At 43.6% G+C, this 17920-nt stretch overlaps 1 protein-coding gene across 1 annotated transcript in view; it reads left to right on the top strand.

The window, feature by feature from the left end:
* The window catches only part of LOC133026467 (CUB and sushi domain-containing protein 3-like), a 313843-nt gene that overhangs the window by 113522 nt on the left and 182401 nt on the right, over nt 1-17920 (top strand). Inside the window, exon 4 of the mRNA XM_061093362.1 lies at nt 16191-16388. Coding sequence (XP_060949345.1) covers nt 16191-16388 — 198 coding nt within the window. The remainder of the gene's footprint in view (nt 1-16190; nt 16389-17920) is intronic.

Raw genomic sequence — 17920 nt, 5'->3', positions numbered from 1 at the left:
TGCTGCAGTAGTGTGTGTGTGTGTGTGTGTGTGTGTGTGTGTGTGTGTGTGTGTGTGTGTGTGTGTGTGTTAGTTTGTGTGTATGGGAGTGGGGTGGTAATAATACAGCCTTCTGGCCAATGTCAGTCCATTATTCAGCTTTATATCAGCCAACCAATCAAACGGCCTCCCTTCAGGGTCACCACCTCAGCCCATCCAATCAGCTCCTCCTGCCAAGCAGGAAGGAATGTCACTTGATTAGCATAACCAGAAAATGAGCAGGGTCATGCTGACGCGGCAGTTTCTGACGCCGTGCATCAAACAGCACTCGGAGGCAGCATTTAGACAAATGTATCCCTCAATACTGGGAGCAACTCCGGGAGGATTCTCACCAAATGTATCGCCATCCTCTCAAACGTGATAAGGAACATCGACAGAATAGGCTGCGTCTCATCAGCAGATTCCATTATTTAAGGGCATTCCACGGGGTGTTTCTCTCTATTTTTAATTTTCTAATTAATTGTTAAAATGACTATCAGTGCTGTTTTTTCCAGCCCTTGTGCTCGGCTTTCGATCAGCGGATTTAGTTTCCTCACTTCCCTGCTGCTTCTAATATCTTAACTGCTGTCTCGGAGGAAGGCAAACTGCAGTGTGACGTTGGGAAGCTCGAAACAAAGCTCTATATGCGCTTTGTTTCGAGAACAACTGATTCATTGGGTTTCTGGGTTTCTCCCTTTTAAAATGTGTGCACGTTTGATGCAGCTGGGAGTCAAGAGGCTTAGAAAAGTTTATTCATAGTGAATATGTTAATGTAAGCTACAATAACCAGGCTACCGACCTTATCCTTAACAAAACAGGGTTGCTGCATCTTCCTAATATAACTAGTTTTCCACTTCTCTTCTCTTTTTGAGAGCACTTCTCACACTTTTCATCAACATGAAGGATCACCTACTGTATTCAACATTAGACCTTGTACAGAACCTGTCGCTTCTTTCATTTGGGATTCTCGTCAGTTTAATTTGTTCTTTTCAGTTGAATTATCGTCTTTATTTTGCAGTTCCTATGTTTTTAATTGACATTGTTGAATGCAAAAATAGAAAGTGAGACAGCCGAGCACAAGCTGCACTATTTTAATGCCTTCCACAGGTTTAGTGATGAATGGATTTGATGGCTTTAAAGCTGAAGTCCACTCGGCACCATACAGTCCAAATCACATTCCCCCTTTCACACAGTGTTGAGATACTAGAGTGCTGCTTGGGCTGCAATTGTTTTTCCAAGTCCAAAAGAAAAGTAAAGGAGGCTGCTTGTTTTTGTGGGAATCGTTTGTGTCCGAACCTGAACTGAGCCCAATGTTGTCACCAAATAGCGGTTGAAGTAGCCAATATGCCCGACATTGAATATCATTTGCAAATGTGTGTCTGAACCCGAGTCCCATTGGCCTGAGGTCAGGTGTCCACACTCTGTTGCATTCACAGTTCAGGGGCAATTTATGGTTTAAGTGTTTTGCCCAAGGACTTCGGGCTTGCAGACTGGGGGAACTGGGGGAACTGGGGATCAAACCATTGAGCCTGTCGTTTGTGACCGACCCGCACGGGTACTTTTGATTTCAATGATTAAAGGAAAATACAGTGTACAACTACAGCAACAGCCTTTATATAAATCTTTGGGGGTTAGTTTTATCTTGATGCCAGATTTTGACGTGCAGTTAGCTCTCTATAGCACAAAAAGAACATACATGTCAATAAAATAACTTTTACGTCATGATAACGTCATGTGAAATAAATTGCGCAGAGGAAACACTTGTTGATGTCCGGCTGTGCTGCACAGATAGGCAGAAAGGCCATTGAAGAGATGAGGGTGAGGATAGAGATGAAAGGAGAACAGGATTAAAAGGATTAAGATGGAAGCAAGTTGAAAGAACAGGACAAAACCCAGCTGCTTGTGTCCTGGAGTGTGCTTCAGCAGAAAGGCTTCCACCACACGGAATATTGTGATATCACTTCAACAAGATTGGATTTGAAGGCCAAATAAAAAAAACAATTGTTCGTGGGTGTTTATCCTCTTATCGCAAACAAAGAGGAAGTAGCTCATTTATGGTCATGAGTGGTGATTTTACTCAGCGTTCATAATTGAGAGTGGCATCGCTGAGAAAACAAGCCTGTTGTTTTTGTTGTGGCGCCTGTTGATGTGGTGATGACCTATTTACCTGAGTTTGCTCTTCAACCATTACTTTGTCAACAGGAACGAGATGTGGTTTAATAAAAGAAACAGCATCTACGTCTTCATTTACTTTCTATTTCCTTATATGGAGGATGGTTCCCTCTGCTGTGTCTGTGTTGGTTGGTTAGTTTTACATTGAAGGTGAGCTGTGCAGCTTTAAGAGTGTGTGTGTGTGTGTCTGTGTGTGTGTGTGTGTGTGTGCGTGTGTGTGTGTTGGGATCTGTCAGTCAGCTTTACAGGAGGTCTCTTGATGTTCAATTTAATAAGTCACGCTACAGTAGCCACAGCTATTAGATATCACACACATGCTGGCAGTCACACCCACGAAGCTAGCTAGCTTACCTCAACTGGGCAAGCACACGCACACATACACATACAGACACACACACACACACACACACACACACACACACACACACACACACACACACACACACACACACACACAGATGTTATCAGCACAGAGTGATCTTCTTCTCTCTTTTACTTTATCTTTCTCTCTGACAGACTCACACACATATATACACACACACACAACCACACACACACACACACACACAAACACGAAAACGACCCAGTCTGTTTCGAGAACAATATTCAATATACACAAGACTATCCCTGAAGTTGTCACTTATTTGGGACACACTAACTCACATTGTCACAACTCGTCTCTGGGCTCTTTTCTTCCGTCCTCTCGCCCCCCCATCCCCGTCAATACTTTTCCCATTTCCTGTTTAATTTGGCCCCCTGCCTCTCTCCATCCGCCCACCAGATGTCCTCAGTCCTCCCCATCCTAAGTCACCTGACTGTCACATCCACCTGCTCGTCCGTCTCCTGTTCCCGATTCTCTGAGCGGAGGGTCCCCGCCCACTCACACACCTGTCTCCAGCCCCCCCGCATTCTCCCAGCCAGTATTAACACCAGTCAGCTCCACCAACTCCTTGTCAGGTTGTCTAGTTATATCCCAGCGTGTTTAACCATGTGGCTGCTTCCTGTTTCCCGCACCTCCCTCCCTGTGTGTCAATCTGTCCAACTGTCAGTCCATCCATCTGTCTGTGGGTATGGCTTCCATCAGTTCATCCATCAAAGGCCCTTCACTAAACCTGCCGGTGTGTGTGTGTGTGTGTGTGTGTGTGTGTGTGTGTGTGTGTGTGTGTGTGTGTGTGTGTGTGTGTGTGTGTGTGTGTGGCTGGGCTCGGCCTTGACTGTGCTGCTATAAGTGACAAGGACTGTCTACAGGCTTTAATCTGGACATGGGTTAGTGGTTAATGTTTCATACACTACTTTACGGCTTTGACTGCACATAGGGTTAGGGTTCCTCCATCAGTTTATTCAAAGACAAGCAAATGGCCGGTCTGATGGTGAGAGAGCCCAACTTATGACCCCTGGAATCAGAAATGTTCGATAAATGTATAATACTAAATGTCAGATAGCACTATTAACAATATCAACGTAATAAAGGCGAGGAGATTATCTTGCAGACAGAGATAGTGTTGAGGGTTTGTTGTCACTTTATGGAAGTCTATGCATTTCTGTTTATTTGTATGTCTTCTTCTGTGCATGTTGACCTGACAGTTGCACTAATGGGAAGGCCAACCCACCACTAATCAATGAAATAATTATCTTCTGGAGATCATGAATCAATAACACATTTGATAGCAGCATAGTCCAATAGATTAGATAGAAAAAAAAACTAAATTTAATACAGCTCTTTCTGGCGTTGTGTCCTTCATTATAGAGTTATTTCCTTTGTTTTTACATCCTTTGAAACACACATAGAGAGAAATGCGAAGACATATTTGGTGCGTTAGTTCATGTTTACTTGTTGACTACAGTTTTCATTCTGAAATTTATAATGGTGCCTAAGTGGCCCTGGAGGTTTGCTGTGGCATGATGGTGAGGCCTCAGTGGGTGGGTTTCAAACGGCAAATTGGGCGGACCGCCAGCAAACTCTTTATCAAACACGTCTTCTCTTCTCTCCTTTTCTATTTCCTCCCCTTCTCTGAGGTCACAGTCAAAGTTTCAACGCTCTTATCTCTCTGATTGAATATCGCACTGACAAAAGCTGCTAGTTAGACAAAGTTAGATTGAGAAACAAATGAGAAGCTTTAAAAAGAGTATGTGGTGAGAGCAAGAAGAATACTCTGGTATTCATCAGCACAGAAAGGCCTTCTGATAGGACACTCTACTGTGCAGTGCTAACTATGGCATCTGATTCTTTTCCGAGTCCCCCCTCTCTCACTCCCTCCTTCTCTCTTTCTTGTTCTCTCCTTAATGAATATTGATCTAGTTTTGGGCACATACAGTAAGTTTCTATCTATTGCACCAGCTGGGTTTTGAAAACCTGCTCTTGCTTCTCAACTCTCTCACTCTCACCTTCGAGGTGAACCTGTGTCTCCAGATGACAGTAGTGTGAGTGTGAGTGCAAATCAGTGTGTGTGTTTGTGTGTGTGTGTGTGTGTGCATGTGTCACAGTGCAGGGCAGAGTGACAGTGATGTCAGACATGTAATGATTTCCTATTGGCTGATGGCCCCTGAGGCCCAACGTCCCGTTATTGATCTGACCAATTAGCATTCACACCTTTAATTAATACTGAGGCCTGATGTGCACACACAAACGTGAAAGCACGCGACTGCACACACACACACACACACACACACACACACACACACACACACACACACACACACACTCTTTTAATTAATAGTGAGGAGAGGGGTGGCTGTGAGGAGAGATAAGAGGGGGAGAGTGGCTGGGAGGGCAAGATGGATGTGTGAGGCGGAGAAGGGAAGGGTCAGTTAGAGAGAGAGAGAGAGAGAGAGAGAGAGAGAGAGAGAGAGAGAGAGAGAGAGAGAGAGAGAGAGAGAGAGAGATCAAGACTCAGACTTAAATCAATGCAGCCTGTACTGTCTTTTAAGAATACAAACAAGCTTACTGTTGTACATTGAGAAAACGTGTGTATTAGCTTCACCACTTTAGGTGTAAAATGTGGAGATAGCAAAGATCTGCTTCGTCAGCTGTTTCTTAAAATGTAGTGAAGTTAATAACGGCAGTGTTGGGCACAGAGAAAATGGAAGCAGATGGGAGTCGGAGGATAACTCGCGATACGATGATGTCACGATAAAGTGATTCTGAGACGATCATGTGACGATAGATCATGATATATTTCCGACCTGAAGAAGAAGACGACAAAATGCCCCTGAAGAGGTAAAGTGCAGGACGTGTTTATATTTATTCACTGCTATTTAGTTTCAGTTTCACAGACACAAACATAACGTTTTATCTTAGTGCCTCTTTACTCTTTAACAAACACATCGTAACTTGACCAATTTCCACATAAACTGGCAAATAAAATGGTCCAATCTATATTTAAGTATAACTAAACATCTATTTGGTGCCAGCATACCGCTAATTGTATCTCATGAGTCAGGATGACGATATATTGTATTGTCAATATTTTGCAGCTGTCTTGTTAGGATGAAACTTACAATTGTAATAGGCAAACATTCCCCTCTGTACTCATTGACGTCACTAGTTCCTACAGACGCAGCCAATTTAATAGCAAAAGAAAAACATGACTGAATTGTGCACTTTTCCATTTTGTTTGATCAAGTCCGATGGGGCTGATTTTTTCTGGACTTCAGGAAGACAGAGTCGATCCTTTCAGGTCAGATCAGACGACAGCGTTTAGTGTCCTGCTGTAGATTGAACACAACAACAGTTCGGGTTAAACAAGCGAAACCATGATCTTGTTCAATCAAGGCCACAGACCTGTAAACACAGAGCTGGGAAGACCCAAGCGTAGACAGACAGACAGACACACACACACACACACACACACACAGACACACACACAGACACACACAGAGGCAGGCTGGTGCAATGAAGTTAATTTAGTATATTAATCCATTAGGACCTGGTTTGTGTGTGAGTGTGAGTGTGTGTGTGTGTGTGTGTGTGTGTGTGTGTGTGTGTGTGTGTGTGTGTGTGTGTGTGTGTGTGTGTGTGTGTGTGTGTGTGAGAATGTGTGTGTGTGTGAGTGAGTGTGTGTGTGTGTGTGTGTGTCTGTGTAGGAGCTGAGCCCTGCCCTCTGTTGAATAGAGGAGGGCTAGTATGGCCAACAGACAAAGATCACACAACAGAGATTAATAAAATATTAAAATAAAAGGTAATAAACCCTGAGCAGGTAAGGAAAAAGAGAGACAGGTTAAAAGTCTGGGGACGTCTGGTGGGCGGGTGGAGTATGACAGGAGGCAGATGAATAGAGCTGAGACAGAACAATTAGTATGGAAGGATTTAGATGTGGTATTTTTGTCTGTTTTTTCTTCATATGTATGTGTTTGGTTGTAATGAAGTTCTGTTGGCAGGATGTATTTAGGGGAGAATCTAATGGTTTATTGAACGAGCCCTCAGAGAAACATCGATCACTGCATCAAGGAGCTACACACACAAAAACACACACTTGCCAGTTTGTGCACACTGGCAATGACATGCACACACGGGCACTAGTGTGTGCACACACCGGTGAAGTGGAGGTAAAGGGCTTATAATTGACATCCTCGTGTTTCTTTGTGAGCAGCCAGACTAATGGCGTTATCTGCTCATTCAATTACATAGGGGGGAAATTGCGAGCCTGGGAAGTGCATCTTTTCAAATAACGCTCATGGATGGATATTCTCGACACAAAAATTGGGGTAATTGTGTTGGACAGGGTTATTGTCTTGTCTCATTAAACGGCATACCGACGCCCGGGTTCCCTCCCGTTGAGTGTTTCCATCGTATTAAAGTTTATACCTCCTGAACTGCACTTTAGAGAGCGACCGCTCCATGCACTCTGCTGCATTAAAGTTTGTGCTTATTAGTATTATTGATCAAAATGATTCTGCATGCAGAGTGGTCCGCGGGAAGATTTATATTTGAGCCGACACGTATCATAAAAAGTTGACAGGGGATAAGTCAGATCAGTTGTAGCCCGACCAGCAGTAAAACAAGAATCCAAATACATTTCCTTTGATGCTGTAACTTTAGAACACCAGTGCATTCTGGGTGTTTCGATGGCGATTTTGTCTCATCTGCCAAAAGAGATTGAACATCATCACTGATAATTTTGCCAAAAAGTTGTCAAAAAGCTACAGCAGAAGATTCTCTACACTCTCTGTATCATAGACTGTTTATAAATATGGATGACGTGTCAGCTTCCCTAAAGTGAAGCCAAATTTATATTCATCGTCCCCCTGGTGGCTGTTTGCAGTATAGGTCTCTCTCCTCCATGTTAGTAGATGGGACCCGGACTAAATTAAAACATGCATAAGTCCTTTCATGCTGTACAACCAGGGTGATACGTCATGATTAACAGCTGATACTCACTTGGGATTGGTCAAACACGTGTATCGACGGGACTTCAATACCACGACCCGGCTCCAGCTGCAAGATGTGGGCACTTATAATACAGATAATTACTGTTCACACTGACCGTGTGTGTGTGTGTGTGTGTGTGTGTGTGTGTGTGTGTGTGTGTGTGTGTGTGTGTGTTAATTGATGTTAAGAGCTGGCAGATGATCCAATGGGCATTTTGCTCTCTCTCTCTCTCTCTCTCTCTCTCTCTCTCTCTCGATCTCTCTCTCTCCATGGCACACACCTTCTGGTGCCACTTAGTCCGTTTTTCCCTTCATAATTAATCACAATTACTTATAATTACACCATCAATCAGCCGCCACCCATCAGAAACTGTTTCTGAGGGGAGTTGCATGTGTGCTTAATAATTGAGTGTAGGTCATTCCTGTTCATTTCTAATAAAAGACAATATGAACCAAAATCGTGACAAATTCTTAATCATCATTTTACCTTTTTGAATGTTAATGTAAACATTTAGATATTCCTACAACATCAGTGAACGGCAACTAATGCATGGTTAAGATGCAGTTAATGTGTTGTGATTCCTAAGAAGGTTAGCTGTAGTTATCAGGAGAAAGGTGTGATAGATTTTGGGAAATAACAAACAAATGTTAGACAAAAGTGATCAAATCAGTAAACACCATTAGAAAAACTAATAACCTTCAGATGCCGTCTTTCTAAGACACTTTCTCGTACTCAAGGAATCAGGAACATTTTCCTTCATGCCGATCATTCACCTTGGGTTGAGTCTACCTTTTAAATCTAAACCTTTTTTATGCTGGTGTGAGCTGCAATCTGGGCAGCATTGACATAAAGTTGCTTAATTTGACAGGGAAGCAATTCAAAAACATGTCTTCCACATTAGTTGTAACACATTCATCAGTCTTTCTTAGCGCTTTTTTTGGTAATTCACATTTCATGCTGCCAATGCTGTTTTTTGCGTTTAAAGATGTGTCGCGCTCTTCAAACGGTGGAGATCTTATCTCAGCATTAATATTTCCTCACTGAAAAAACACACCCATGTATAATAAGTCCATATTATCCGTCTCGTGATTGTTGAGCTGTCACAGTAAGAATTTGAGGAAATTGCTTGAATCCTTTTAAGAATGACGGTTGCTTGACAGCTCTGCAGCAACTTTTTAACCATGGAAGGATTTTTTGGGTTTAAAAAAATCCACTGTAAAATATTTGAGCAAAATGGCCACAGAAATATAATAATAGATATATATTTTTTCAAATAAGATATTTCAATATTTCCCAATTCCAAAATAACTTTTTACACTTCAGCTGAACTTTTCTATAAGTTTCCAAAAGTACTTTTGAACAAATATTGTAATGTATACATGGGTGCATTGCAGTGTGTATTATCGGTATTTTAGCTATACCTTATTTATATTTGTTGTCATATTTCCAAAATGAAGATATTTTCTATTCACGTACTTCTTTCTACTTTACATATATCTTCAGCAAGTCCAGAGGCCTCTAATTGAGCGATGTTAATAAATCACTGCGAGCTAGAAACTGCGAATCACGTTTTGCCAAACAATTTTTTAACATTTTTATGTGCACATGCCCGGGAACACGGTGAGCTCAAATAAAATGAGGACATATCTAACATCAGATATCTACTTGTCTGACTTCTGTGTGAAAAAAAGGTCTCCAAAATAAACCCTTAGACGCAAAAGCTTATATTCCGTCGTGTGGATGAACAAAAGTGTTTGACTTTTTTTATCAAGCCATAACAATGAAATATAGATTATATAAGCTTTATTTTATGAAGCCGACTGACCTTAAACACAGATTACAATACACTTTGAGTGTTAATGAGAAAAAAAAATGTCGTACCTGAAATATTGTTATATGAACTGAAAGGACAGGCGGGATCTGAATAGTAATGGCCTTATAAACACACTGAGGTCATTGTGAAACTAAATCTGTGTTTTCTGCCCCTGGTTTTGTCACTGGGAGGCCACACGGCCACGAATATGATATACAACTCACACCGTAAAGTTTCATTAACTTAACAGGCTGAAAAAATGTTTTATGACACGAGTTCTTCACAAGTCTATAAAAAGAGTTGGTCAAAGTGTTGAATAAATCAAAGTGACAAGCAGCTGACTCTGAAGTTGACAGCCCAGTGAAACCTTTTATAGATCTAAGTGCCCCGGAACACATATCAGTTTGTTACAGACCTCCGCGCCGCTACAGCTCTTATAAACCTCACATCTTCCGGGAGAAACCGAAAATCATTTTTCAGCTGTAAATAGCGGATTTTTGTAACAAATCCTGCACTTTTATTTCCCAGTGTTCAGCATCTGTTCTGGTATAAAACTCGCTTCATCTTTTATAAAAAGTTCCTGCTGACAGAGGTGTTAAATCCCCCCACCCAAAACTGGTCGAATCATCCCTCTCTGTCTTTGCCTCCCTTTCTCATTTTTGTCTTCTCCTCTGTCTCGCTCTCTCCGTCTTCCCCCATCTCCAATCCTCCCGTCTGCAGCGTCATCCGTCTCACTTAAAACTCTTAAACCATGGCAGCGCTCTCTCCCGTTTCTAGCGCCTTGCTCTCGCTTTTTTTTACCCACGACTCAGTTCTTTTCTGCCTCCTCACTTCTTCCCCCTCTCCGTCTCACGCTCCCCCCGTACCTGGACTCCGCTGTGATTGCTTATCTGGGGAGAAATAAAAGCCTGTGTGCTCGTCTGTGTGTGGGTGTGCAGGATGGAGCGCGTGGAGCTGTGTGCCTGCTTCTCCTCTGCACTCGGGCCTTTGTGTGCCCTTATGTGTGTTTTTGTCTGCGAGTGTTTGTGACAAATGCAGATAGTTCCACAGATGGCCCATAAAAGCAGCAGCTTGTAATGAAGCAACTGAGACCGAAATCATGGTTATGGTAAACCAGGGAGAGACAGAGATGGGAAGGAGGAGCAGAGATGGATAGATAAAGAGAGAGCGGAGAGGTGGGAGAAGTGAGGGGTAAGAGAGAATAAATAAGAAAGGGCAGGCGGCAATAAACCATGAAAATGAGTGTGGTGTTGCCGCTGGCTACTGAATAAACTAGTGTAATGAAACTATGCGATGTTCACAATAAACAAGGCAGAGAACGAATGGAGGGATGAAGGGATGCACAGGAGGGGTGATGTAGAGGTACGGGTGGTGCAGGGGAGAAGAGGAGCTGGCACACCATCAAAGTTTTCCAGTTGAGGAGGTGGGAGCGAGGGAACGGGAGGGAGGGGATGGGTGGAGTGTGACAGACGGAGGCGTTGAGGGAGGGGGTGCAAAACAGAGGATGTGGGAATCAGAGATGTGAAAAATAAAGAAGAAACAGATGATTAAAAGAAGGGAGAAAGATAATAAAGGGGAAATGAGGGTTTATGAACGTTATGGAAAAGATTAAGTTGATGGAACAGAGATAGGTGGAATGAAAGTGCGATGGAAGACACTCGGTAGAAATTAAACGGCGGAGAGGTCACACGTGTTGGCAGCAGTAAACCTGCACTTTGTATTGACCCTGTTTGTTGTTTCATTATTCTGTCTTGAAGACAAAATCCGCCGCAGATCATATCTTTGTTTTTTTATTTTATTCAACACTCTACTTGAAAGGGAGATGTGATTTCTTGGCTGCCTCCACTGTGTCTCACAACCAAAAGCTTTCAGAGTGTGTTCCTCCGCTTCTTTGTGGGCATTGTGGTTGAGGACAGAGGCTGGAGCGGGTCAGCCACCAGCAGAAGGCCGTCGGTTTGATCCCTGGCTCCTCTATTCAGAGCCAAATCTGTTCCATAAAGCACTTTGAGTGACTACAAATGCAATAAATACAGACCATTGAACACGTTCACATTATAATGACGCATCTAGCTCTTTAATTCTTCATTTTGGGACCCTCTTTTGATTTCGCATATCGTCCGTAAGATCTTTTCTGTTCTGTTCTGTTGATTGTTGGGAGTCTGGGTTTCATTCGATATAGCACCAAATAAATCAAGATGCAACCAGGAGTTCTGCGGTAGACAAATAATCCCGACATAATCCCCTGTAAGAGGTTTAGTCCTGGCATGTGTGTCACCTTGAACCCCCGACTGACTGGTACCTGAGCAAGTGGAGCAAATGTTCCCCCATCAATCATTCAGGCGGTGCGCTGACCCACTTCCTGTTTTCGCAATCAAATAATTACATTTGTATTATCTGTACCAATAATTACTTTTTGTTGAAGTATGTAGCTTTCGGAAAAACCTTTGAGTTGGTTCAGTTACCAAACGAAATGGATTAAACAATCATGTTAAACTGTTAAAAGGTGACTTTTAAACCTACAGACCACTTTGTAGTAATTTCATTTTTCGTCACAGTTTGGGAGGAATTCTCTTTTCTAACATATGAGGACGTGTGTAATGATCTCTCCTTTCATCCAGCTGCTCTGCGCTGTGCTTTCATTATTATGATTAATCTCTCATTTTCTCGAACGGGGTAAATGAGAGGCACAAGTGTTCTCCGAGGGCCGGCCTCACACTGAGGTCTTCTCCTCAAATAAAGTAGCCCTTTTTAAGTCGGAGCTAAAGTCACCTTCTGAGTCGCGCAGTAAAAACGCTTGTTATTCGAAATCATGTCGCTTAAAATGATTCCGCCCTTTGAAGTTTGGATTAATCGTTCTTGGGTTACAACTGCACCAGCATGTGATGTTAAGAGAACAGGTAGCGCCGGAATCCCATAGTTCTTGTGAGGTTATTCTCTTCCTCTAAACTGTTTGTACTTTGTTGCGGTGGTTGCACTTTGAAGACACCTTGTGGGAAGAACACCATCCCTCACGTTTAACTTTGTGTAACAAGGTTTAATTATCCAGATCATATTGTGAGTCACTGTAAGGCCATTTAATTTATACAAATTGCTTTCCCTTGTTTAACCTTGACGGTGACAAAGTTACCTGCCACCTGCTGCCATTTTCCACAAAGTTTTAATATGAAATTGCAATTGTTCTAATATTCATCATTTTTTGCCATTGATGGATTTGGGTTTTTTATAGCACATGCAATCTTAATAATGTAGTTTTTCTCAACTTAATCCGAGAGGTTAGTTTGTGTACAAATGCAGGAAAAGTTTTTAAATTACATTTCTTTCTGAGGGAAAAGGTTAAAAAACCAACAACCAATTTAAATTTTTTATCTTTCCAAGTTTTCTCCCCCCCCCCTTTTAATACACAACCAGCCACACGTGTGTGTATGTACTGAGTGTGTGAAAGTAAATGTGTGTCTGATAGGACGCTGAACACTAAACATCCTGACACTGAGCAGGGCCACACTGGTGAAATCGATAGGTTGCAGCATCAGACCAACCTGACATCCACACAGAATACCAGCACAGAGGGGGGGGGGGGGGGGGGGGGTCTCCACTGTGATGGATGACCCTAGTTAGATCTGTGTGTGTGTGTGCATGAGTGTGCAAGTGTCCATGTGTGTGTTCTCTCCAACTGTGTGGAGATAAGGAGGGAGGGAGTGCGGGTTATTAAATTACTTTAGCTAAACGATTTTTCCTCTCTCCTATGTGCTGCCCATGCTCTGTGAGTTGGGCGGGTTAATGGAGCCGCTTAAAAAAACACCTTTAAACTTTGTCTCAACCAATTAAAGTGCATCAGATGCTCTGTTTGTCTGCAAAAAGAGTCATTTAGAGGGAAAGTTATTTCTGATATTGAGTTCTGTCTGTTCTGTTTTTCTTATCTATTTTTAAATGATCTGCAATCCTTTGTCCTGTGGACCTCGTTGAATTCCAGATAGGTGCAAACAGTTGCGGTTCGTCATACAGGGCGCTGGGGCGCCGCCCACCCTACAATTTTGAGATGAAAAAAAATAAAATAAAAAATGACATGTCAAAAAACATTATATATCAAATAATTTAATAAGAAATGTACTGTTTTAAAGCGTTAAATGTGTGCCGGAGACCGTAAGCCCCTGTCAAAAACCACTTAATATATTATATTTGGTAATATATTTGCCATTCATTATCACTGAGAGAGAAGCCACTCCTCCCTGTGGGCGCCGGGCAAGTGGAAGTCTATGGAAGCCAACAAAAGGGGCAGGAACATTTGAGCAAGGACAGCTTCTCAATGGCGGATGACAGTTCGAGCCATGGGCGCACTTCACTTGCGCCTACAGCCAATGAAAGGGTTTCTTATACATCATGCTGACTAGGGTTGGGTACCGAGAACCGGTTCCAATACAACCGGTACCTACCCGGACCGAAATGCAACGGAGATTTCGGTGCCTCATTTCGGTGCCTGAGCCAATCGAAGCCTGAGGTCTCCGGTCGTCCCGCCTCCTCACACTTCCGCTCCTTCCTTCACGGATGTCGGCCGCGGCTGCCGGTGGACAGACTCTTGTCTCCGCGCTGCCCGCGCCCCGCGTGCGTCAGGGCTTCCGTGCAGGTGGTGGGGGGGGAGGATCTCCTCGCGGGACCTCTCCCCTCCGCCGGGCGCATTTCCTCCGTGGCGGTGCGCCGTGACTGGGTCGGCTTGGAAAGGCTCGGGGCGGGAGGAACGAAGACCACGCCGAGAAATGTTTCATAAAAGCGACCGCATTTTAGGGGGTCGAAGGCGGGGGGCTGAAACCCCGCGGAGACACGGGGGTCTCCGAGTGATTGAAAAGCGACCCTCAGTCTTCATTTGGCTCAGGCACCGAAGTCAGAGTCACGAGTCAGAGTGTGTGTGTTTTGTATTTATTTTTATTTATTTAAGTATAGTGTAAACTTTTGTTAACAGTTCGTATGTTATTCATAGTTTTAAGTTAAAAAGGGTTTTGTATTTATTTATATTTATAATCTACTTTAAACAGTTAATATATTTGGCAATAAAAAAAGTCTTTCTTAGTCAAGCATCGTTTTGTGCACTTTTTTGAAAAAAGTATCGGTTCAGGCACCGTTTAGGCACCGGTATCGTTTTAAAAGTATCGGTTAGGAACCGGTATCGGATAAAAACCAAACGATACCCATCCCTAATGCTGACAGGACTGTCCAATCAGAGACCTTATCACTGATCTACAGGAGCTGCATAGTTAGCAGATACTTTTAATCTGCACGGAGGTGCAGCTCCGGTCCCGGAGCACTGAGTGAGACAGGTAGAGGACAGACAGTGGACAGATAGAATCATTGTTGTTTACTGTGTCGTGTGTGTAGTTTTATCGATCAGTAATAATCAGCTGAAATTTTTAACCACATGTTAACGTGCATGGGGACGTGCTCCTCGGTCTTGTAATGATCGGGGACCGGGACCGGAGCACCTCCCGGAGCACCGGAGCACCTCCCCGGGGACGGTCCCGGAGGAGCACGTCCCCGGGGACGTCCCGGTCCCGGACCAGAGGTCCCCGGAGCACCCCGGAGTTTTTTTTTTCTTATTGCGGTGGGCTATTTAAACCGCGCCGCCCAAGTGCGCCCCCCCCCAAAAAAATGTCACCAGCCGCCACTGGGTGCTAATAATAAGGAGTTAGCCGAAGAGAAACCGGAGGACTGTGTTTGTGTGAGTTCACTGAGGAATGCATCATGTCCACAGAGTCACCTTCGTCAGTACAGGTACAGAGGTGAAAACATAGTAATGTGGGTGGAGCCTATAGGAGTAAAACCCAGGGTTTCCGGTGACATTTTAAGAAAAGGATTTCCTGTCTCCGCCTCTCGTTAGGGAGCACACTGAGTTTATAGTCCTCCTGCTTCTTTCGACTCCTTCTCTCCTCTCCCACTTCAACTCTCTCTTTTCCGCCCTTCCTCACTCCCTCCATCTCAGTAGTTTCACAGTTCCATTTGTCTCGTCGGGCCTCCTCTGCTTCTCGCTTTTCTTTCTCCTCCCCTTCCTTTTCCCGTGCGTCCCTCCCCCTCAACCCATGTCCGTCTATTCCCCTTGTCCCCAAACCCCTATATGTCTCAACAGTTTCATAGTTGTATCAATCAAGTTCAAACAATAAGACCGGAGTTGGTCCCTGTTCTCCCATCTACTTCCTGGTTTATGGCTTGTAATACCTCTTATCTCCCCCCTCTCTCTCTCTCACTCTCTCTCTCTTTCTCTCTCTCTCTCTCTCTCTGTCCCTCTGCCTCTCTCGCTGTCTATGTAGTTGTGTATGCGGATGTTTACAGTTTATGCACAGTTGTACACACCCTCTGTCTTAGGCACAGAACTGTAAATGTATCTAGAAAGAGTAATGTGATTAACCATAAAACACTTTTACATTTCCTCTCTCGCTCTGTCTGACTTTAGTCTGCGTCACTGGGATTGCAGTCAAAATGGATCTATCACTCGTGGCATAATGTTTTATAAAGAGAAGAAAAAAAACGAAATGACCCTGCGTACGGATCTGGCCGTATCTGTGCCTGGTGTAAAAATGTAAAACAACCAATAGAGTTGACTATATGTCACAGGATGATTCGGACCATGAAACCTGGTTTTGCAGCGTGTGGAATGAGGCTCCGGAGCAATCTCTGGATTAGACACATCACTGTGCAAGAGCCGGGTTTATTATTTGGTGAAGAGACAGCCGAGCTGCAGGAATTGCACAGTCCAATTAATTCCAAAACATAAAAATGTAAAAAAAAAAGAAACTAAATCCATGTCTGATTCTCTCTCTCTCTCCTTCTCTGCAGAACTTCAAAGTACATCCTGTGGAAACCCGGGTGTCCCGCCCAAAGCAGTGCTGGGTGGTGGTGGACGTTTCGCGGTGGGGGACCAAGTGCGGTACAGCTGTGTCCCCGGTTACGTCTTGGACGGCCACGCCACGCTCACCTGCAACACCAACGCCGGAAACACGGCCGTCTGGGACTTCCCTGCTCCGATATGTCGAGGTAAAGTCGACTGAACCCGTGTGTGTGCGACTGGATATGAAGGGTTTTCTTCTCACCGCTGATTTTAACCACATCTCAAAAGGAAAACAAGCATTTTCCAATTCAATGTTTTCTATATACTCGCATCCAAATGATGCTTTCCCGGGATGATATATAAAGAAAAACCCTTCATAGAATTTATGTTTGTGTGTCTGTGAGGCAGACAGAAAGACAGACAGACTGTGCATGCATTTGTGTGTGTTTGTGTGTGTGTGTGTGACTGTGTGTGTGTGTGTGTGTGTGTGTGTGAACGAGGAAGCCAATCCTGGAGCGCTGGTGTGTATTTTGGGTTTTCCTGAAAGTGTGTGCAGTTCTTTTCATTATACACTTTATTTTGAAAGGTCTGAGTAGAAGAGCAGCGAACACGGAGTGTGATTGTGTAGTAAAATGTATGCCCTTGTTTATTTTGGGATTCTGGTGTAGGTGTAGATATTTGTGTACATGGTGCAATGTTACACTACATTACATATTCTAAAGAATATTTTAGTCATTTTTTGTAGGTCACCCCACATATACTGTAGGTGGATGCATAGATATAGTGAGTCATTTTTTTCCCTCAGCATAAGTAACATAGAGATGACGTCATGTTGAATATATAATGGTAACTATTTTAAATGAGGATTACATCAAAGCTCCCTTGTCCCTTGCAGATAAACTTTCATTGACTTTGTGTGAATAACCCCCCCGCTGTGCAGAGTTCTGCTTGTACAACAATCCCTACTGAGAGTCACGCTTATCATCTTTGCAGATTTACGCAGCCCTCAACTGCTGACTGATCATTGTTTTACTTTATCAGTCCATATGGTTGAATCCCAGTGGTGCCCATTTGTTAAATCTTGTTTTGAGTAAGCTTCAGTACACAGAAAACTAAAGTAAACCAGGGAGCTGAACATATATCAGGCAGGAAGATTTATTTTATATATATTAAAGCATTTTGAAGGTATTTTTAATATTTATTAAGATTTTCCCTTTGTGGCTTTCTTGATTTGATGTTTGCTCGAGGTTGAGTTTATTGACTCTCACGATCCAGTTGGTGCTTTTAGCCGGAGGAAGCCGTCCACGGTCGTCCAGCAGACTCGGAGATGCTGGTTCTCATCCCTGGTCTGCTTCACACTCTGCAGCAAACCACCCCAGTGTGTGCTGGGAAGCTAAAATGTCAATACGTTTCTCCAATACGACATTTTAAAACATCCACTGGTTTTGAGCTGTGGATGCCCCCCCCTGTTGTCAGAGCTGCTCAATCAATGGCTCTTTACACCTCCCTTTATGTTCCCCCAACGACTCATGTGACTGCAAGTGACATCAGCGACCCGAACTCACCCAGGCAGAGACTGTGATTTCGTTAAGGCACTGAACTTTGCCGCTCCACCTGAATGCGTCCCAGTTGTAGATCTGATCAGCAACCCAGAGTCAGTCATCCAGAAGAGCAACATCCCTTAACACTCGGGAGGGAAGGCACTTACACTTCTCAGAAGGGGCCCCAAACAGCACCA

The sequence above is a fragment of the Limanda limanda genome, chromosome 19 (genome assembly GCF_963576545.1).
Source record: "Limanda limanda chromosome 19, fLimLim1.1, whole genome shotgun sequence".
Taxonomy (NCBI): Eukaryota; Metazoa; Chordata; class Actinopteri; order Pleuronectiformes; family Pleuronectidae; genus Limanda; species Limanda limanda.
Note: the sequence above shows the minus strand (reverse complement) of the source record. Positions and strands in the feature narration are given on the sequence as shown.